Below are 23,845 nucleotides of genomic sequence, written 5' to 3'. Positions count from 1 at the left end.
TTTGTATTTAAATTAATTAATAAATTTTTTCAAAAAATTTATTTTTTAGAATTTTATTTTTATTAAATTTTTATTTTTTATTTTATTTTATTTTAATAAATTTTATTTTTTTATTTTATTTAAATTTTCTTTAATTATTTAAATTTTATTTAAATTTTATGATTTATAAATCATAATTTTCGATGAATTTTCAATCGATTTTAAGCCACATTTCATGAACAAACCTATATTTAGCTAATGACACTTTTTATTAATTGACAACTGAAAAAGTTATAGACAGGAAATTATTTATTGTTTTTACTAAAAAGGCTTTTCTTGTTTGAATTTGTGTAGGTTTGAATTTTTCACTCAGTCACTTAATTCAGAGTTCCTCGAATTTATTTATTTTAATGGAAACAAAAGATAAATAAAAACCCTTAAAATACGATTTATTACAAAAATTTTATTAAAATTAATTTTTATTTGAATTTCATTTTTTCTGCTTCAATTTTAATAAATATTAAAATATTCAAACGATTCAAATCCAAAAATCTTCTTTATTAAAACGAGAGAGAAAAAAAAGAAATTACAAAAAATAACAAGGACAAATTAAATATTCTCGATTGCCTTTACTTCATTTCCATTTCATCTGCGTCTTTTTCATGTCAAATCAAATAATAATATTAAAATTTTTCCTCCATATCGTTTCACGATGTCATCTTGGTTGGCGTCCTGATGAGACTGATGAAAAGAGACATAAAGAGAGAGAAAAAGAAGAAACAAAGCAATTACTTTATTCAGATTTTGTCATTATTGCAAACACTAGTTGTCGTCGTTACCGGCGTTGTCGATTGCCAAGAAAGAAGAAAAAACCTGAAAAGTGCGCATCTGAACATCAGAACACTCTCACATATTAATTCTTCTTCTTGTATATTCAAATGACGGCATTTCATATTTAAATTACAGCATTCTTCTGTCTCATCGTTGTCATCGTCATCGCCTCGTTGTAAAAATTTACATGACACGAACGTCGTACAATTTTATGTGTTAAACAATGGGATGAATGGATGAGAACGTGTCAATTACCATGAAAATTGAGAATATAGAAAAAATATTTTGAATTAGAATGTGAAGTTTTTTTTAGTATTTTTTTATATAAGATTTTTTTTAAATTAAATATTTATTTTTTTAATTTGTTTTTAAATTTAAAAATTTATTAAATTAATTTTTTAAAAATTAATTAAAAATTTATTTAATAATTTTTTTTAAATTAATTTTCAGTTTATTAATTTAATTAATTAATTAATTTAATTTTTTTTAAATAAAAAATATATTTTTAATTGAATAATAATTTTTAAACTAAATATTTTTTAAATTTTATTTTTTAAATTAAAACAGGTATAATAACTTTTTAGAATAAATTTAAATCAATTAAATTAAAAAAACAAAATCAAAATATTTTTAAATAAATCATATTTTTAAAATTAAATATTTTTAAAAATTTTTTAAAAGTAGATTTTTAAATTAATAATTTAAAAAATATTATTTTTATTTAAATTTTATTATTTATTTATTTAAATTTTTTTTTTTACTTAATAAAAACATTAATTTAAATTTTTTTTAAATAAATAATTAATTAATAAATTACAAAATAAAAAATAAACAAAATTAAACATAAAAAAACTCTAAATAGATAAAATAAAATTTTAAAAAAATTTAAATTAAATTAAATAATTAAATTAATTTTTAAAAATTAAGACAAAATTCAAAAAATAATTAAAAAAAGATAAATTAAGTTTAATGAATCAATTTTAATTTTTATTAATTATTAAAAAAATAAAAATATTTTTATGATAAAAATTTATTTATTTGGAATTTTTAAATTAATTAATTTTTAAAAATTTAAATCCTTAATAAAATAAAATTTAATTAATTTATATAAATAAACTAAGTTAAATAAATAAATTAATTAAAAAAATTTAGTTTTTAATAATTTTTTTTTAAATTTTATCAATCAATTTAATTAATAAAAAAATTCACGAGCAAATAAAAAATTGAACCAAAAACAAATTAGAATAAAACAGAAAAATAAAAAGACAAAAAGATGCATCGTGTTGTCTTTAAAAGTAGATTTCTCCTTTTATTTGCGAGAACGAAAAGTGATCGAAACGAAGGAAAATTGACATCTCAAAGAAGCAGCACAAATTGCTCAAAAAGATAATGTTGTGTTCAAGATGCAGTCATGCATGCGAGAGTAGCAAAGTAGTAACGAAATTGTTATAAAATTGTAATATGCAGTTAAACAACTACTTTAACATGAGACAATTTCTCCTTTGTATGCGAAACGGAATATCTTTACGTCATTTTCCGTTTTTTTTTATTTTTTGCATATGTGACTACCGAGACGCCGATGGATGTGAGGAAAACCACTTGTGATTTGTTATCGTCAGCAAAGACGTGACTTTTTCCACAAAATTTATTAATATAATTTTTTGATGTGATACGAGTGACATGTTACACTTTTTTTTTTTTTTTTGATTAATATGATGTCTTGTCTGGAAAGTTTGCTGTTGGCATGAAGTTCGTGGTTTGATGAACTTCGTTCGATAGTAACGCACAATTCACGCGACGAAAAATATAACGAAAAGTTGGAAGGAAAAGTTTTTTGATAATTTTTTTTATTCGTGCGAATGGAGAAAAAGTTTTAACCATTCTACCGGAATTCAGAAAAATAGGAAATTCTACACGAAAAAAAAAATTTAGTTTCCGTCGTTTTTTTTCTTCTTGTTAAATTTATTGAAGTTATTAAAGCTGAATTTAAGGAAAAATTTTTTTTATGAAATATCTCAAGTCACGTGGTTGAATTAATAAAATATTTTAAAATGTCACGTGTTTGAATTAAATAAATATTTTTAAAAGTCACGTGGTTTAGTTAATAAAACTATTTAAAAAAAAGTCACGTGGTTAAATAATTAAATAATTTAAATAATAAAACTATTTATAAAGTCACGTGGTTCAGTTGAAAAAATTATTCAAAAAGTCACGTGGTTTAATTGATAAAATTCTTTAAAAAATTATTTTTCTTTTAAGAATTTTAAAACTAAACCACGTGACTTTTTGAATAATTTTATTAACTAAACCACGTGATTTTTTTTAAATTTTATTAACTAAACCACGTGATTTTTTTAAATAATTTTATTAACTAAACCACGTGACTTTTTTTTAATAATTTTATAAATTTAAATTAAAAATTAAAAAAAAATTTTTTTTAACTTTTTAAAGTCAACTTTAATATTCAATGAAAAAAATTAGAAATTCCTCTTAAATTCACGAATTTGAATTATCTACCAGAAACATTTGAAACAAAAAAAAATTCCCTTCTATAGAAAAATAATTCAATTTCCAATCATTGCATTCCGAATATTATTATTTTATTTTTTATTTACAACTCAATTTTTTCGTTATTTTTTTTGTATTTGCTCAATCGATACAAATTTTTCGTATGTAAATTTTATTTTTATTACTTTGTCCATATATTATGACGCTCGCCAGTCAGATGTTTCGCTCCTCTTGTGGTTGATCATTGAAAAATATTTTTTTAAAAAAATATAAATGTTGCATTCCGGAAAATAAATAAAATTTCACGGCCTTTCATTTCATCACAAAATTTACTTGACTCCTTTTTGTGTCTGTTTCATGTTAAAATTAAAAAAAAAATAAAAAAATTATTTTTATTTAAAAAAAATGTCGAAAAATATGCCATCAATAAATTCAGGCAAGCAGAAAAAAAAAATATTGGTCACATTTAAAATTTATTGACACCCGATTGTAATGACAATCGTTCACAAAACCAATTTGAGTAAAAAAATATTGCAAAATAATTGAAAATGATTCAATGAGTATGAAGTTTTAATTAATTTGATGGTTGTGTGGCTCGGACTGTTACACCAATAGAACCCTATCCGAAAAAAGAAAAAATTGTGTGATAAATTTGCCGCAAATTTTAATAGGTGAGAAAATTGTTTTATTATTATTATTCATTTGCTCGTAACCCATAAATTTCCATCATCGAGAGGAAACTTTTCTGTCACACTCGAACAATTTTGCCACAAAACCAATCTAATATTGTGTGTTTGACACATTTTCTGTTACAAAAGTGATATGTCACTTATCTTGTTTAGATTTTGCGGTGCACAACTAGAAATTTCGCAAAAAACAAGAGACACTTTTTTTTTCGTTATGAAATATGAGGCAATAAAATTCTCTTTCTTAATATCTTTCGTGTTTAAAGTTTTTAGTTGTTGTTTTTTGTTTGCTGCTGAGCTTTTAGTTGATAATAATAGTGAGTGTAACATGACATTCTATTATAGATGACTTTGGCAAATAAAATAAAATGAAACAATAATGCCATCAGAACACTTTTTGTAATGGAAGGGGGAAAACATTTGTTCCAATTTATGTTTATGACAATTTTCTTGTCGAAGCTTAATTTTGTTTTAATGATCATTTTTATTTAGAATTTTAATTTTTTATTTTATTTTAGCTTTGAAACCCATCAAAAATGGGTTGAAACTTGACTTAAGAAAAAACAACGGTTTTTGCTCCTCATATGAAAAAATCGTTGTTTTTTTTCTTTCTTCAAAAATCGAGCAGAAATGCATGGGAATTATCTTTAGAATGAATATTTATTAAATTTTAGCTTTGAAACCCATCAAAAGTTGGTTGAAAATTGACTTGAGAAAAAAGTACGATTTTTGCTCCTCATATGAAAAAATCGTTGTTTTTTTTATTTCATCAAAAATCGATCAGATAGCAATGGAAATCAACTTTAGAATGAATATTTATTAACTTTTAGCTTTGAAACCCATCAAAAGTTGGTTGAAAATTGACTTGAGAAAAAAAGTACGATTTTTGCTCCTCATATGAAAAATCGTACTTTTTTTTTTATTTCATACAGATAGCAATAAATCAACTTTAGAATTATTTATTAACTTTTAGCTTTGAAACCCATCAAAAGTTGGTTGAAAATTGACTTGAGAAAAAAAGTACGATTTTTGCTCCTCATATGAAAAAATCGTTGTTTTTTTTATTTCTTCAAAAATCGATCAGATAGCAATGGAAATCAACTTTAGAATGAATATTTATTTAATTTTAGCTTTGAAACCCATCAAAAGTTGGTTGAAAATTGACTGATTTTTGCTCCTCATATGATAAAATCGTACTTTTTTTTTATTTCATCAAAAATCGAGCAGAAATGCATGGAAATTATCTTTAGAATGCATACTTATTTAATTTTAGCTTTGAAACCCATCAAAAATGGGTTGAAACTTGACTTAAGAAAAAACAACGGTTTTTGCTCCTCATATGAAAAAATCGTTGTTTTTTTTATTTCTTCAAAAATCGAGCAGAAATGCATGGAAATTATCTTTAGAATGCATACTTATTTAATTTTAGCTTTGAAACCCATCAAAAGTTGGTTGAAACTTGACTTAAGAAAAAACAACGGTTTTTGCTCCTCATATGAAAAAATCGTTGTTTTTTTTATTTCTTCAAAAATCGAGCAGAAATGCATGGAAATTATCTTTAGAATGCATACTTATTTAATTTTAGCTTTGAAACCCATCAAAAGTTGGTTGAAAATTGACTTAAGAAAAAACAACGGTTTTTGCTCCTCATATGAAAAAATCGTTGTTTTTTTTATTTCTTCAAAAATCGAGCAGAAATGCATGGAAATTATCTTTAGAATGCATACTTATTTAATTTTAGCTTTGAAACCCATCAAAAATGGGTTGAAACTTGACTTAAGAAAAAAAACAACGATTTTTGCTCCTTATATGATAAAATCGTTGTTTTTTTTATTTCTTCAAAAATCGAGCAGAAATGCATGGAAATTATCTTTAGAATGCATACTTATTTAATTTTAGCTTTGAAACCCATCAAAAATGGGTTGAAACTTGACTTAAGAAAAAACAACGGTTTTTGCTCCTCATATGAAAAAATCGTTGTTTTTTTTATTTCTTCAAAAATCGAGCAGAAATGCATGGAAATTATCTTTAGAATGCATACTTATTTAATTTTAGCTTTGAAACGCATCAAAAATGGGTTGAAACTTGACTTAAGAAAATACAACGATTTTTGCTCCTCATATGAAAAAATCGTACTTTTTTTTATTTCATCAAAAATCGATCAACGGTTTTTGCTCTTATTTAATTTTAGCTCATATGAAAAAATCGTTGTTTTTTTTATTTCTTCAAAAATCGAGCAGAAATGCATGGAAATTATCTTTAGAATGCATACTTATTTAATTTTAGCTTTGAAACCCATCAAAAATGGGTTGAAACTTGACTTAAGAAAAAACAACGGTTTTTGCTCCTCATATGAAAAAATCGTTGTTTTTTTTATTTCTTCAAAAATCGAGCAGAAATGCATGGAAATTATCTTTAGAATGCATACTTATTTAATTTTAGCTTTGAAACCCATCAAAAATGGGTTGAAACTTGACTTAAGAAAAAACAACGGTTTTTGCTCCTCATATGAAAAAATCGTTGTTTTTTTTATTTCTTCAAAAATCGAGCAGAAATGCATGGAAATTATCTTTAGAATGCATACTTATTTAATTTTAGCTTTGAAACCCATCAAAAATGGGTTGAAACTTGACTTAAGAAAAAACAACGGTTTTTGCTCCTCATATGAAAAAATCGTTGTTTTTTTTATTTCTTCAAAAATCGAGCAGAAATGCATGGAAATTATCTTTAGAATGCATACTTATTTAATTTTAGCTTTGAAACCCATCAAAAATGGGTTGAAACTTGACTTAAGAAAAAACAACGGTTTTTGCTCCTCATATGAAAAAATCGTTGTTTTTTTTATTTCTTCAAAAATCGAGCAGAAATGCATGGAAATTATCTTTAGAATGCATACTTATTTAATTTTAGCTTTGAAACCCATCAAAAATGGTTGAAACTTGACTTAAGAAAAAACAACGGTTTTTGCTCCTCATATGAAAAAATCGTTGTTTTTTTTATTTCTTCAAAAATCGAGCAGAAATGCATGGAAATTATCTTTAGAATGCATACTTATTTAATTTTAGCTTTGAAACCCATCAAAAATGGGTTGAAACTTAACTTAAGAAAAAAACAACGGTTTTCGCTCCTCATATGAAAAAATCGTTGTTTTTTTTATTTCTTCAAAAATCGAGCAGAAATGCATGGAAATTATCTTTAGAATGCATACTTATTTAATTTTAGCTTTGAAACCCATCAAAAATGGGTTGAAACTTGACTTAAGAAAAAACAACGGTTTTTGCTCCTCATATGAAAAAATCGTTTTTTTTTTATTTCTTCAAAAATCGAGCAGAAATGCATGGAAATTATCTTTAGAATGCATACTTATTTAATTTTAGCTTTGAAACCCATCAAAAATGGGTTGAAACTTGACTTAAGAAAAAACAACGGTTTTTGCTCCTCATATGAAAAAATCGTTGTTTTTTTTTATTTCTTCAAAAATCGAGCAGAAATGCATGGAAATTATCTTTAGAATGCATACTTATTTAATTTTAGCTTTGAAACCCATCAAAAATGGGTTGAAACTTGACTTAAGAAAAAACAACGGTTTTTGCTCCTCATATGAAAAAATCGTTGTTTTTTTTATTTCTTCAAAAATCGAGCAGAAATGCATGGAAATTATCTTTAGAATGCATACTTATTTAATTTTAGCTTTGAAACCCATCAAAAATGGAAATTTTTGCTCCTCATGCTTTGAAACCCATCAAAAATGGGTTGAAACTTGAATGAAAAAATCGTTTTTTTTTTATTTCTTCAAAAATCGAGCAGAAATGCATGGAAATTATCTTTAGAATGCATACTTATTTAATTTTAGCTTTGAAACCCATCAAAAATGGGTTGAAAATTGACTTGAGAAAAAAGTACGATTTTTGCTCCTCATATGAAAAAATCGTTTTTTTTTTTATTTCTTCAAAAATCGAGCAGAAATGCATGGAAATTATCTTTAGAATGCATACTTATTTAATTTTAGCTTTGAAACCCATCAAAAATGGGTTGAAACTTGACTTAAGAAAAAACAACGGTTTTTGCTCCTCATATGAAAAAATCGTTGTTTTTTTTTATTTCTTCAAAAATCGAGCAGAAATGCATGGAAATTATCTTTAGAATGCATACTTATTTAATTTTAGCTTTGAAACCCATCAAAAATGGGTTGAAACTTGACTTAAGAAAAAACAACGGTTTTTGCTCCTCATATGAAAAAATCGTTGTTTTTTTTTATTTCTTCAAAAATCGAGCAGAAATGCATGGAAATTATCTTTAGAATGCATACTTATTTAATTTTAGCTTTGAAACCCATCAAAAATGGGTTGAAACTTGACTTAAGAAAAAACAACGGTTTTTGCTCCTCATATGAAAAAATCGTTGTTTTTTTTATTTCTTCAAAAATCGAGCAGAAATGCATGGAAATTATCTTTAGAATGCATACTTATTTAATTTTAGCTTTGAAACCCATCAAAAATGGGTTGAAACTTGACTTAAGAAAAAAACAACGGTTTTTGCTCCTCATATGAAAAAATCGTTGTTTTTTTATTTCTTCAAAAATCGAGCAGAAATGCATGGAAATTATCTTTAGAATGCATACTTATTTAATTTTAGCTTTGAAACCCATCAAAAATGGGTTGAAACTTGACTTAAGAAAAAACAACGGTTTTTGCTCCTCATATGAAAAAATCGTTTTTTTTTTATTTCTTCAAAAATCGAGCAGAAATGCATGGAAATTATCTTTAGAATGCATACTTATTTAATTTTAGCTTTGAAACCCATCAAAAATGGGTTGAAACTTGACTTAAGAAAAAAACAACGGTTTTTGCTCCTCATATGAAAAAATCGTTGTTTTTTTATTTCTTCAAAAATCGAGCAGAAATGCATGGAAATTATCTTTAGAATGCATACTTATTTAATTTTAGCTTTGAAACCCATCAAAAATGGGTTGAAACTTGACTTAAGAAAAAAACAACGGTTTTTGCTCCTCATATGAAAAAATCGTTGTTTTTTTTATTTCTTCAAAAATCGAGCAGAAATGCATGGAAATTATCTTTAGAATGCATACTTATTTAATTTTAGCTTTGAAACCCATCAAAAATGGGTTGAAACTTGACTTAAGAAAAAAACAACGGTTTTTGCTCCTCATATGAAAAAATCGTTTTTTTTTTATTTCTTCAAAAATCGAGCAGAAATGCATGGAAATTATCTTTAGAATGCATACTTATTTAATTTTAGCTTTGAAACCCATCAAAAATGGGTTGAAACTTGACTTAAGAAAAAACAACGGTTTTTGCTCCTCATATGAAAAAATCGTTTTTTTTTTATTTCTTCAAAAATCGAGCAGAAATGCATGGAAATTATCTTTAGAATGCATACTTATTTAATTTTAGCTTTGAAACCCATCAAAAATGGGTTGAAACTTGACTTAAGAAAAAACAACGGTTTTTGCTCCTCATATGAAAAAATCGTTTTTTTTTTATTTCTTCAAAAATCGAGCAGAAATGCATGGAAATTATCTTTAGAATGCATACTTATTTAATTTTAGCTTTGAAACCCATCAAAAATGGGTTGAAACTTGACTTAAGAAAAAAACAACGGTTTTTGCTCCTCATATGAAAAAATCGTTTTTTTTTTATTTCTTCAAAAATCGAGCAGAAATGCATGGAAATTATCTTTAGAATGCATACTTATTTAATTTTAGCTTTGAAACCCATCAAAAATGTGTTGAAACTTGACTTAAGAAAAAAACAACGGTTTTTGCTCCTCATATGAAAAAATCGTTGTTTTTTTATTTCTTCAAAAATCGAGCAGAAATGCATGGAAATTATCTTTAGAATGAATATTGTTCCTTCATATATTTTTATAAATAATAAATTAAACAAAGTAAAAGATCAAATAATCCTTTTACAAAATTACTCCTTTTGTCAAAATCCTTAATAATTATTTTATTAATAAAAATTGAAAATTAATAAATCAATTAATAAAAATTAGAAAAATTAAATAATAAAAAAATAAATCAAAATTTAATTTAAATTTTTATAATTAAGAAGTCAATTCAAACTTTGAAGTACTTTCGACTCCCCACAAAATCTCAAAATCAAACAAATTGATAAAAAATTACTGAAAACAATTAAAATTTATTGCCAAGTTACGTTCAATACTACTAACTAGCTAACTAAATACAAAAATTGGTCCCTGCAGAACATTTCATTATTATTTATTTCCCGTTGCTTTCGGGCGTTGTTTAAACAAAAACTTACAAATTAGTCTAACGAAAACTTTGTTACGTGATTCCGATCCGAAAAACGTTTGTTTAAAGAATAATAATTGTATTAGGCTGTGTGTATTTGTCGTTGCGAGCTGAACTGAACCGAGAACATAACATCGCCACAGCGCACGAAAAATGCAGCAGCAGCAGCAGCGTGCCTGTTTCTCTCTCTCGTTTTTCCCCAAATTCAATAATAACAAACAACTAAAATGAAATGGCACAATTTTATCATCAATCAAATATTTAGAAATGTTATTAGAGCGTGTACATTTACCGCTGCTGTTTGGGAGAATGGTAATAAAATGCAGGCGTTTAGTAATCGTCGTCGTCGTTCGTCGCATGAATTTGGGCAATATCAGATTTAAAAGTTTTTCGGATAAAATGTTTAAGAATTGTGGACAATTTTGCTATACGACCATTTATCATCCGAACGAAATTTGGAGCAGTTTTCCATGTTTGGGATTTTCTTGTGGTTTTTTGGCTGCTTATGTCACAGGCAAAACTTTAAAGCTGCTCTCTTCGTGGTAATATCTCTCCATAAATCATGTGTTCTTGTTGCATCCTTGGAGTTTGGGAGTTGCAAGGGAAAACACGAAGCAGAAATAAATAAATAGATAGATAGATAGACAAACAAGTCATATATTAGAATTTAAATGATTCCATGGAAAACTGGGCTATAGTCACGTATTCGATAAAAAAGTGACATTAATTTATTTTACACTTTAATTTTATGAATTTGTTCATCTTGTTCTCGTTTTCAGCTGGAAGAGTGGAAACAGATTCAAAAACAAGTCTTAAACACTACATTCAATTCTGCTTTCTTTTAAACGTATTTATCTCTCTTTCAGTTTCTTCATCGTCGTCGTCGTCGTCATAGAGCTTTGTGAAAAATAATAGACAACAGCATAAAATGAAATGAAATGCATTTTTCTCGTTCACTTCGTATCATCTCGCATGACAAAGGAGACTCGAGTTTGTTTCGGAAAATTTTATACATGTGAGAAAGGGGATTCCAAATTGCTCGGGTAGATGAAGTCTCGGAAGATGGGATTTTTTCTTATGAGAAAAAAAATATCTAAGAGGAGAATTGGTTTTAGATGAATTGAAACTTGCAAAACTGGAGGATCAATTTTGAAGTAAAGAACTTGATTGACAACGAATTTCAAAAGGTAAGTTTTTTTTTTGATTGGTCTTTAGAGCTATTTAAAAAATCTTTTATCTTCTTTTGTCATTTCAGCCAAAGGACAGATTTTGTTTCCTTTAGATCCGTTGGCACAGACTTATAAAGCAATTAGCCGAAGAGGTAAGTATTTTTTTTAAATTTGATCTGTTTAAAGTTTTTCAATTCAATAATTTTCTATTTAATAGGAAGACTTGAGAAAGACAGAAAAAAATTGATAAAACCATTAGACTTGTTAAATTATTATTAAAGGATCTGGAAGTTACAATTTTCGACTCATAACATACCTTCTTAATAAAAATGTTCCGCGAGAATTCTACTAAAAGACAAAGCAGATCCGTCGACAAATCATGCAAGGAAAACTTTACTTTTTATATTTACATCGATTTTCATGCAGCTATATAGATCAGGAAAGTCTTACGAAAAGCTAATGAAAGTAACGTTCTATGTACAAAAAAGGTAGAGAAAGTTGAAGATGTTGATATCACGGATTCATGTTCGAAGAGAGCAACATCTGTAATTTTCTTCTCAGCCACAACTTTTAATAATTTTTTCTAAGCGGTATTTATCATTGAAATTTTATAAATTAATTCAGAGCAATTCAAGAAAGAATTCGATTAAAAATTATATTCTTTCAAGCAGGGTCACATAAGTTTAAAGTCAGTTTCAATTAGACTTAAGTGAAAACGGTAAACTTACCTAATTTTGAAAATTTTTCAATTTGTTCAAAAAAAAATTTTTTTCATTAATTGACTTTTTACTTATTTTAAAACTTAAGCTTAAGTCAAAACATTTTTCTACTTTTGCTCAAGTCAAAAGTTAAGCCTTAAAAAATCAAAAGTAACAGTCGAAAGTTTTTTAGATCCAGTTTCAAAAACTTTTCCGAAACCCGAGATTAGCAATCTACCGAAAATTTGAACTCTCCAATAAAACAGACAAACAGAAAAATAATGATGTGAATAACTGAAATTTTCTACAAGGCAAACGTAAGAAAGTGCCATCACACATAATAAATGGGTGCATTGTCTCTCACTTTCTGTGCACCGAATCTTTCGCAACTCCTTTTGAATGACTTTAAATAAAATTACTTCGTTTGTTTGCCTCCGATAAACTTTATAGAAATTCCCTTCTAATCAACATTTGAACATTTTGAATTGGAAATGCAAATAACGAATTACTTTAATTGCTTTCAGTTTGACTTGCAAATGTTTATTTTTACTTTCAATTAAAATATATTGAATTTACTCAAAAGTCATAAAAGGATTACTTTTGAAAAATTGAATTAATGGAATTAGAAAAAAAATGTTTAAAAGCTTTAGTAATTTTCATGCCGGTAAAAAAAATAATTCTTCTAAAACACAAAAAGAGAGAAAATTCAAATCCTCTCTCTGCGCATCCTTCTGAAAAATTGAGCGAACTTCGAGAGAATTTCCACAGAAATTTTCTCTGTTTTCCCTTTTCGCTCGTACAAGTCGTACGAAGCATTTTCACCTTTCCCTTTGCTATAACAAAGTGCATACAAATCTGTGCCCATATATCAGTCGCTCGTTTACTCTGGACTCGTGTACGAATGAAAAGCGAAATCACTCACTCATTAAAAACAACAATTTTCCCTATATTTTGAGTTGTATTTAATAAACCGTACCAAAAGTTTATGAAAACAGTTTATTTTGAGAAGTTGAGCGATGAACACGGGCTACGGTTATTCTGTAAAAAAATAAAAATAAATAAATATGAGAAAAATTCGTGAGTGTTAAAAATTAAAAAAAAAATAAAATAAAAAATTTAAGTGTTAAAAAAATTATTTAAAAAAAAAATTAAAAAAAAATTTAAATTGAAACAAAAAAAAATAATTAAAAAATAAAAAAAATCAAAATAAAATAAAATTGATCAACAAGGTGAAAAATGTCAAAATATAAAAAGCATCGGCCCATGTGCCACATGATAGTACTTACGCTAATGATGATCGTGTTGTTTTCCACAGCATTAGGTAATTGACTGTTTTCCTTCTCCTCATTTCTCCCTGTTTTATTTTTCCCATCGAGTACTTCTCCGGTCATTATCATGCGATATATTTGAATCGAAATCTGTGCGTGTCCAACAAATTACAAAATAAGTGTGTCTACCTGACGAGACGATGCGACACGAGTGCACATGAAGAGTAAACAATATCATCATCATTATAATAACAATCACATTCACTCATAAAATACACTATTTCCGTTTTTCGTGCCGTTTTCCAGTTTGTTCAGGAATTTGCGACGTAAAAATATGAGAAATGATGTCGAGAAACCGCCATCTCCGCCTCATTTTTTTTCGGGTCAAATACGATGATCCACATGATTACGATGGTAGTTTATGATATTATCTCGTCTTCGTCCTACCTTCTTTCCCTTACACACATTACACGTTACACATTCGCTCGTCTCATGAAATCGTAATCATTCAAGACGTGACTTTTTTATTCAGCAGCAGAAAAATGTCAGATTGCAATTTCCATTCATTTTTAGTTATTTCATTCTAATTTTTTTGAGACGCATTTTGTGGGTTTTATACAAAAAAAATTGGTTTATTTGAGTCCGTAACGAAAATTTTTTAGGAACTGAAAAAAATTTTTTTTTTTTTAATTTAAAAAAAAAAATTTTTGAAGAAAATTAAGAAAATCATAAAATTTTGAAAAACTTAAAATTTTTAGTGTTAAAAAAACAAAAAAAAATAAAATAAGAGTTAAATAAAATTTAAAGAAAATTATGAAAAATACGTGAAAATAAAAAAAATTAAATTTAAATTAATTAAATGCAATGTCAAGTAAATTAAATTAAAAATAAATATTTAAAAAAAAAATATTTAAAAAAAATATTTAAAAAAAAAAAAAAATATAAAAAAAAAATAATGAAGTTTTCAACTTCTAAAACAAATTTATATTGAAAAAATAAATATTTAAACTAACGAAAATAATAATAAAAATATTTGGAAAATTATGAAAAACTAAAATACCTACTGAAAATTTTTACAAAATGATAAATTAATTTTTATAGATCCTTTATTAATTAATAATTATTTTTTTTGTCAAGCAAAAATTTAATTTTATGAAAAAAAATAATTAAAAAATTAAAATTAAATTTAAAAAATAAAAAAATTAGAAATAATTTCGCGAAAATTAAAAAATTTGGTAAATTTAATATAATTTATAAAAATAATTGAAATTTTTAAAGAGCTTTAAAAATTATCAAAATAGAAAAAAATTAAAAAAAATCATAAAATAAAAATTTTTAAATTAAAATTTATTTTTTGAATTTTTTTTAGTTTTTTTTTTTATTTTTTTTTTTTTTAAAAAAAAATAAAAATACGATCAAAACATTCGTTCCTTTAAATATTTCTCATATTTTACTTTTCTACCACGATATGTTTTGTGGATGAGACAAGACTTTATGAAAAGGGCATATCTCTCAGCCAAACCATGAGATAAAAAAAATGAGAAAAATTTTTGTGTAAAGAACGGAGATGAATGGGATAAAAAAAAACTTTCATGCACTTCCCTTTAGAAATGCATGAAAAAAATTTTTTATGCTTGCTCATGTGTGCGTTCACATGCAGCAAAGTCAGTCTAGGTAGCTATCTGAGCCTGATACTGCTTTGTTTGTGTGCAAGTCTATTCAAATTTAAATAACTGTGAAATAATTTCTCGAATAATGGGCGGGCAGGCGTGTGTGTTATTCATTTCAATATTTTTTTTTTTATTTTTTCTTTTTCTAACATTTTGCGAATAAAACAATTTAATTCCACGTTACGCTAATTGCCGTCATTTTATTATTCATAAGGAAACTTGCAGTTGTTATTTTAATACAAAATAAAAGGAAAAAAAATCCGCTGCTCCAAAAAGCTCAACTGTGACATAAATAATGCAAAAACTTAATTGACAAACTGGGAAATTAAGCTCGTTGTTGCTGTATGGAAGTTAATTAAGAAACATTGTAAGCAGGCAGCACACGACTGAATTTTGCATGAGCGCGATATAATCCTTCCGAATACGAAAGTAACTATGAATAAATGATGTGACGGGAAAGTATTTTTTTTTTTGCAAGCGGATTAATGTCATATTCACGGCATCCTTACTTGACTCTCGCGTATGAATGGAGAGAAAAAAATAATAAATTGTGAGAGTGTGCGGCTTTTGTGGGTCGGTTGGATGGTTTTCTCGTGTCGGATATTTTTGTTGAGCGTGTTACGGATTAAAAAAATAATATTTTATATGGAAAAAAGTGTCAAAAGGTCGTTTTAGTGTCGTTTCTTGGAGAAAGGGAATTCTAAAACTGAAAAATGATTTTTCATGATTTTAAAATTCTTTTCTCGACGAATTTAATTTTAAATTTTGTATTTTTTAATCTAATATTTTTTTTAATTTATTACAAAATTAAAAAAAAATTAAAAAAAGTTTTGAAATATTTCATTAATATTTTATGAAATCGGGATATTTTTTGTAAATAAAAAAATTTCAAAAAATAATATTTAAATTAAAAAACTTTTAAAAATTTAAGTAAAAAAAAGTATTTTTTATATAATAATTTAATTTAAAAAAAAAAAAAATTGAAGATATTTTTTTTAATATTTTTTTGGTTATAAGAAAAAAAATATTTTTGCTTTTTAACAAATTTTTATTCTTTAATTTGGAAAATTAAAAAAAATATTTTTTTAAATTTTAAAATAAATAAATTAATTAATTAAAATTTTAAATTTTTAATTTAATAAATTAAATTTAATTTTAATAAATTTAATTTTAATTTAGTAAAATTAAATTTAAAAAATAAATTATTATTAATAAAATGTAAAAAATAATATTTTATATTTCAAATCAATTTAAACTTATTTTTAATAAAATTGTAAAAAAAATATTTCAATTTTTTTTAATTTTAAGAAATATATTTGTAATATTTTTGTATTATTTTGAAAATTTTCCAATAAATACAAGTTTAAGTTTAAAATTAATTAAATTCGATTCAGGAATTTTTAAAACATTTTTTTTAATAAAATATTTTTCTAAATTTAACTATATAAATAAAAAAAAATAAATTAATTTAAATTTAAACTAATTAAAATTTATTTAAATTCAAATAAATAAAAAATTCAAAAAATTTAAATTTTTTATATTTCGAATTAAATTTCAAAAAAAATCATTTTTTAAACTCTGAAAATCGTATTTTCCTTCAAATCCAACCTAACTTGATAAAAATAAAAGCATTTGGCTCTGATCCGGATTTAACATCCTCTTAAAGAACCCTTCATGGCAAACAAAAAAGCGAAAACATTAACATTAACACATCCCGTTGTTATCGCCAGCATTCCGACAAATAATCCATCGTGTGACATATTTTCACTTTCACACACAGAGCTATCTCTTTATCAGATCAGACATAAATTATAGCGGCGGCGTGCTGTTCAAACATTTCTCTCGACGAATAATATAATATTATTAGCATTATTTCACCGAAAAAAAAAACTACGAAGAAAAATCAAAAAATTGCTGCTTTTGTAGACATTGTGCAGACAAATATTTGCCCAAACAAAGCTATTTAAATATATTTTCTTGCTCACTCACTCTGATGATCACATTATTATTATCAATTTTCATGTTTTTCCTCTCGTTCGACGGTAAATGTCTAAATTTGGCGAGAGAACGAAAGAAAAAGTAATTTTGAGTAACAAATTGCTGCAAAACACGTTCTTCGTCAAAAAATGTTTTCTTTCAGAAATTCTCAACATTTTTGCGCTATTGACATGTAAAAACTAATTATTTTCATATCTTTCCCTTTTTCTTGTTTGTTTACGAGAAATTTTAAGAGGGAGAAAAAGATGTGAACCGTGAATGCCACAAAAGTCATCAAATCATTAAAGAAAAGTAAAAGGATGAACCATTAAGGGACCCAGTTACGGAAGATAAAACATTTTTGCTCGGCAAGAAACTTTTCTAACACATTCTCCCCGAACTTAACCTCTGGCAGTCTCGCATCATCTTCATCATCGCCATCGAGATCCTTTTAAAAAGAGGAGTAAATTAGACGTAAAACCAACATTTTAAATGTTAGTACTCGAGTGGGGTGCTTTTGAAAGGGAAATAATCACGAAAATGATAATGACGTGAAACTTGATGCTTTTTGTGTAATTTACCGCCGCCGCATGTTGTTGTTGTTGTTGTAACGGGTAGTAATGGCAGTACAAAGAAAGGAAAGACGAGCGTAATGACAGCGATGCTTGAGAAGTGAATGGATGTGTGTGGCGCGGTCTGATTTGAATAACAATAACAAAGATTTTGTAACGACTACGAGAGACATCACATGAGAATTTCGCATTAAAAGAGTTTATCGTCGGAGTTTTTTTTTATTTTTTATGATGTTATGTTGGATTTTTACGAAAAAATCCATTTTGAGAGACTAAATGTTTGTCTGAAAAAGGAAAAATTCAGAAAAAAATAATTTTTTAATGATTTGATTTTTCTAAAATATTTTTTAAAATTTTATTTAAATAATTTAAATTAAATTAAACAAAAAAAAAATATTTAAATATTTAAAAAAAAAATTATTAATTTTTTAAATAGTTTAATAATATTTTTTAAATATTTATATTTTGTTTATTTAATATTTAATAATTTTTTTTTTGATTTAAAAAATTAAAAGAAAAATATTTAAAAATATTAGATTTAACATAAAAATCGTAAAATCAATCTAAATTTAATTTTTATACAGCATTTTAAAGAATATTTTAAATAATTAATTTTTAATAAGATTTTTATTAAAATAAATTTTAAATAAATAAAATTAATTTTATTTTAGGCTTTAAAAAATGGACAAAAATTTAATTTAGATTTATTACACGATTTTAATGTTTTATCTAATTTTTTAAAATATTTTTCTTTTAATTTTTAAATAAAAAAATAATTAAACAAAATCAAAATATTTAAAAAATATTATAAAACATTAAAAAAAAAATAATAAAAAAAATTGATATTTCCAAACTGACTCTCAAAATATTAAAAAAATTTTAAACTAAAAATTTAAAAAAATTTAATGAATGAAAATACGAAAAAAATTATTTAAAAAATATTTCAAAAAATTCTATAATTTTTTTTTAATTTTATTTTATTGGAAAAATGAGCTTTCGTTACTCGTTTCTTGTTTTTCAGATTATTTTTCCTTTTAAAACTTTGTGTCTGATAAAATCTTCAAAAGCTTTAAATAAAAGCCTGATAACAGTAGAAAGCACTTGTCATCTTCTCATATAGTAAAAATCTAGATGCTAAAGAGAAACATGAATCGTTATTTTTATGACAATAAGCGCTTTGAATGTAGTATATTAACAAAGGTGTGATTTAACGCAAGAGAAGCACAATGCCAACACATTGTTTTCATAGTTCTGTTCAAAAATCCCTCCGGATTAAAATGTCGTTGAACCAAAGCCTTCTCTCAAAGCTCTCAAACCAAAAAATCCATCTGAATTAAAATAAAAAAAAGTTGTTAAGCCATTATCCATTAATTATGTTTCCATTCCAGTTTATGTGTGAAAAATTACATCAGAAATTACTGTCGGTACTTTACCCTTTTTTTGTTGTTTTTTTTTTGTATTTGACGAAAATCATAAAAATAATAAAAAAAAGGGAAATAAACGTTTTTGTGTCATGTTGTGATTTTTTATGACATTTGAAGTAATTTGTCATTTTTTTTTATTAGACACAAAAGGGTACAAAGCTAATTATTTATCTTGAGAGCGGAAAAAAAAGTTTTGTGGCTATCAAATTTACACCATCTTGTTTACCCCCGACAGATTTTTTTTCTGTGTTGTCAAATGGCTTTCGGGCTGTATAATAAATTAGATGGTGTGAATAATATTAAACCCGAAAATTATTTAAGCTGCGGTATTTGTGGGATTTTTTTTATCATTAATTATTTTGATTATGAAAAAAATCGAGAAAATTTTTAATAAATATTTTGTTTTTAATTTATTACAAAAAAAAAAATACTTTATGTGATTTGAGGTAAGGAGCGAATCAAGTCAGGCGTGAAAATCAATAAAACCAAATTATTTAAGTGGTATCGATTTGTCGAGGCAAGTGCAAGTTGAATTTGAAATTATGTCATGTTCGAGTTGTTTTTTGTTTGTTCGTAATCTAAAAATTTATTTTCAATTATTTATTGGTACGTAATGAATTTTTGGCAACAATATGACCTTCTTACCTCATAATTTTGTTTCAATATTTTGCTATAATTTTCCAGATAGAGTAATCATGATGATTCGTAATAAAAAGTTGTCGTGAAATTTTTTTTTGACATAAGCGAGAATTTTAGGTTAATTTTTAAAATATATTTTCTATTTATTTTTACCTATATTTATTAATTTTTGTTTTATGAAAATAATTTATTAAACTGTTAAGAAATTTAAAAAATCCAAGTAACAAAAGTTGTCTTAGAATAAGGTGACTAACTGTCATTTTTTCAGAATTTTGAACGAGTAAGGGGACAAACTGTTCAAATTCACGAAGCATAGGAGGAAACGAGTTTATCCTTCTTTTGCTTGATCTCAAAACATTTTTAAAGAAAAAAATAATTGTTTAAAATAAAACTTTAGCTTTACTTCCGAATTAACATTATGACGCTAAAACGAACTTACTTTTGTATTCGAAGCCGAATTTTTGCAAGATACTTTTTCATGATCGTTTGGGTTTGTACTAAAATTTAAAATTTTCGTTTAGAGAACATAGGACACTTTCAAATCATCCCTTGTCTTGATCATTCTTGAAATTTTCAAAATGTTTATGTGTTCATGAGGCTCTTTGTAGATTCGTCTTGTTAATAGCGATTATAACTTTTGATAATACCGATATTGTACTTTCTTTATAATTCTTTATTTGCGGATACTCTTCGAAATATGGGTTACTTTTTGAAAAGCTCTTTACGAGGTTCCCTAAGTATCGTAAGGCTATGCTCAAGCTCAGTTCAGTATTCAAACACTTTTAAGAATATGCCATTATTGAATTGTTCATGGGTAGAAGGAAGCCAAAGGGTATAAGTTAGTTTTAAACTAAAAGCTGCTGCTCTAAAAAGAAACAATTTTAAGTCATATAAAAACTTTGACAGACGTACTTACCGCTGTATCGCATTTTTTTCCAATCCAAACGCATTCTGCATACATAAAATTTCGCATCTGGTCTCCATTCGCTGTTAGTCAGCTGCCAACCACGGAATCAATAAAATATTAAATAGGCGCGCGGAAAAATTGGCAGCTACCGACAATCCATTTTTCGTATTATTTCATTCTTGTTTATGCCATTAAATTTATTTATTGTTATTTTTGGATCAAATCTAAAATAAATTCGTTCTACATTTCACAGTAGAAACACAAAAAAAAAATACTCACGATAAAACATGATGGAACGTTGTTTGAGTTTAAGCTAAAATGTCGACTGCCAATCAATTAATTCACTTTTAGATCATACTGCTGATGATGTTGTTCTTTTCTAAATACTGCGACGACCAAAAAAAGGTCAAATCAATAAAAAACACACAGATGAATGATGTCCTTTTTTTAGTTCGTGTCCCCCATGAATGTCCCCGGGGAATTCACATTTATTATTAAAGACAAATTACTTGTTTGATAAATTTTTAGATTTGTCGCTCTATAAAAACATCATCGAGTCAAAATATTTTCGTTGTTTTTTTTTTGAGGGAGTTACGTAAAATTTCTTACCTGTTCAGAGAGAGTTATAATATCTATAGAACTAAATTGGGCGTAAAGGAATTTACGTTCGCCGTCCTTTTTTTTCGTGCAACGACAACCAAAGCAGCAAAAACCAAACTTGCAAGAAGAAGGAAAGGAGATTTTTTATGTTCCATCGTAAATTTACCGGAATTTGAACAGGAGATGGACTGTTAATAATGGAACGACTCGAAGTTTCTTCTGCTTTTTGGGATTTATTGCAAAAATCATTATCGGAGATAATTCAAAATGTGCTCCTGTAACGAGAATGAGAAAAAAAGGCACAAAAAATATATAATCAACAACAAATATCCTGTCTCGTCCGGTGTTTTTCAAATCAATTTGTACCTTTAATACAGTACTTTGCTCTCGGTACTTGCTCTCTTCTCTCGTGCTTTGCCCGTACAAATATATACTTTTCCTCGGTAATTTCATATAATGACCATTTTCATTTATGTCATCCATTTAATGTGAAACATATTTTTTCGTTACCTTCGTTGTAGAATGTTGAGTAGTCATCATCTGATGAAATAAAAAAAAAAGTTTTTCATGAAAAATGAAATGATGGAAAAAGATGGAAATATTGTTCTGTTTTGAGAGCAATTTTAGGGTTGAAGCGCTTTCTTAGATTTTATGATATTTTGAGAAATTTATTAAATTTTTTAAAATATATTTAAAATATATTTTTTAAAAAAATTATGAGTTAAAGTTTTTTTTTTTATAAATACTTTTAAATTTTTTTAGAATTTTTCGCAAACTTCAGATTTTTAAAATTTAATTTAATTTAATTTAATTTTTCAAAATTATATTAATTATAAAATATTTTATTTTTGTTTTATTTTACATATTCATAAAAAAAAACTTTGTAGAGTTAAATTATGTAAAAAATTGAAAAATTTTAGAGTTTCTAACAAAAAAAAAATAAATAATTAAAATAAAAATAATAAAAAATTTAAAAAAAATAAATAAATAAATAAAAATTAATTAAAAATATAAATGAATAAAAATATTAAAAATTTAATTAATTATTTTTTTTTAAAATTAAATTAAATTCTTTAATTATATAAAAAATAAAAATGAAATAAATAAAAAATAAAATAAAATTTATTAATTTTTAAATTAAAAAAATAGTTAATAATTTTTTTTTTAATTTTATTTATTTATTTATTTTTTTTTTTTATTTTATTTTAAATATTTTATTTTTTTTTTATTTTTTATATAATAAAAGAATTTAATTTAAATTTTTAAAAAATAATTAATTAAATTTTTAATATTTTTATTTAATAAAATTATTTTAATAATTTTTATTTTTTTTTTTTAAAATTTTCAAAACTTGACAGACAGACTGAACTAAAATTGACATTTTATTTAAAATCAAAAAACAGAACATGAACTTACAGAAAATCCAATTTCCTCCGAGAAACGTTCTCGATGCATTTACTTTTATGTGACAGGATACAACTTTTCATGGCTCTCCCCTTTTATTGACTTGTTCAAAATGAAACAAATTTGGACAAAATACCATTAATCATGACATCTGCTGCCACGATATCCCTCGAGACTTACTCCTTTGTGTGTTTTTGACATTAAACCGACACGATTGTCATTATAATTCATATCGTTTCCGTCGCTTCCTCCGCAAACTTTTTTCCAACATCTTCATTTCATCGCATTTTCATCGGAAAATGCAAAAGAAGCGAACGAAGACGTGAAAGTGACAGGATTTACCTTCTTCCGGACTCATATCATGCATGCATAATGCAATAAGAGCGTGTGTGAAGTGATACAAAATGCACGACGATCGCATCCTGTTGCGAGAATATTAACAATGCACTACTTTTTTGCCTCTTTCTCGATGAAAAAGTAAACGATGATGGTGTTTTGTTTTATTCGGAAAATATTTATGTGCATAAGCTCTCAACAACAAGCTTTATTGCTATTTTATGGGTTAGTGTCAAGTACACGCTGCTCTTGGTTAAGATTTTCGGATTTCGTTCTTGTGTAAAATTTTAATTAAAGCGTTGATATGAGCTTGACAAAACATTCAAAGAGAGGGGATACTTGACCTAATTTTTGCTTGCTCAAAGTTTGCTAATAAACGGTTTCAGGGAGAAAGAAAAATTATTTTGTTACGTTTTGGCATTTCGTGCAGCAGTAATGTCCTTGTTGACAAAACTTTTTAACGGAACACGAAATTTATAGTTGAGACTGTCGGGTATTTGCTGAAATTATAACAATGCTGAGGCGGATGCAATTCGAAAAAATATTTAATTTTTTTTCTTTCAATATTTTTTAATTTTAAGATTTTTTAAGAAATTTTTAAATTTTTTTAACTTCAAATTAATTTTTTTCAAATTTTTTTTCTTTCATTTTTTTTTAATTTTAAGATTTTTTGAGAAAGTTTTTAAATTTTTTCAACTTCAAATTAATTTTTTCAAATTTTTATTCTTTAAATTTTTTAAACATAATTTAAAAATATCAAATAAAAAAGATAAAAATTTAATCAAAATTCATTTGGATGTCAATTCAAAAAGAAACCGTTAAAAATTTGAAGATTGCCTTTTGCTAATTCAAACTTGTTTTTAAATTCAAAAAAATAAATTAAATTGTAAAAATTGAAAAAAA

General features: G+C 25.4%; 1 protein-coding gene across 1 annotated transcript in view; it reads left to right on the top strand.

Annotated features, from left to right (window-relative positions):
• Window positions 1–13,356: 13,356 nt before the first annotated feature.
• Window positions 13,357–23,845, top strand: part of LOC134833819 (putative pre-mRNA-splicing factor ATP-dependent RNA helicase DHX16) — a 33,399-nt gene continuing 22,910 nt past the window's right edge. Inside the window, exon 1 of the mRNA XM_063848275.1 lies at window positions 13,357–13,466. Within this exon, the coding sequence (XP_063704345.1) occupies window positions 13,382–13,466 (85 nt within the window). The 5' untranslated portion in view covers window positions 13,357–13,381. The remainder of the gene's footprint in view (window positions 13,467–23,845) is intronic.

Source organism: Culicoides brevitarsis, chromosome 3, assembly GCF_036172545.1.
Source record: "Culicoides brevitarsis isolate CSIRO-B50_1 chromosome 3, AGI_CSIRO_Cbre_v1, whole genome shotgun sequence".
In the NCBI taxonomy this organism is placed as follows: domain Eukaryota; kingdom Metazoa; phylum Arthropoda; class Insecta; order Diptera; family Ceratopogonidae; genus Culicoides; species Culicoides brevitarsis.
The sequence above is the reverse complement of the archived record's forward strand: the minus strand, read 5'-3'. Positions and strand labels throughout refer to the sequence as shown.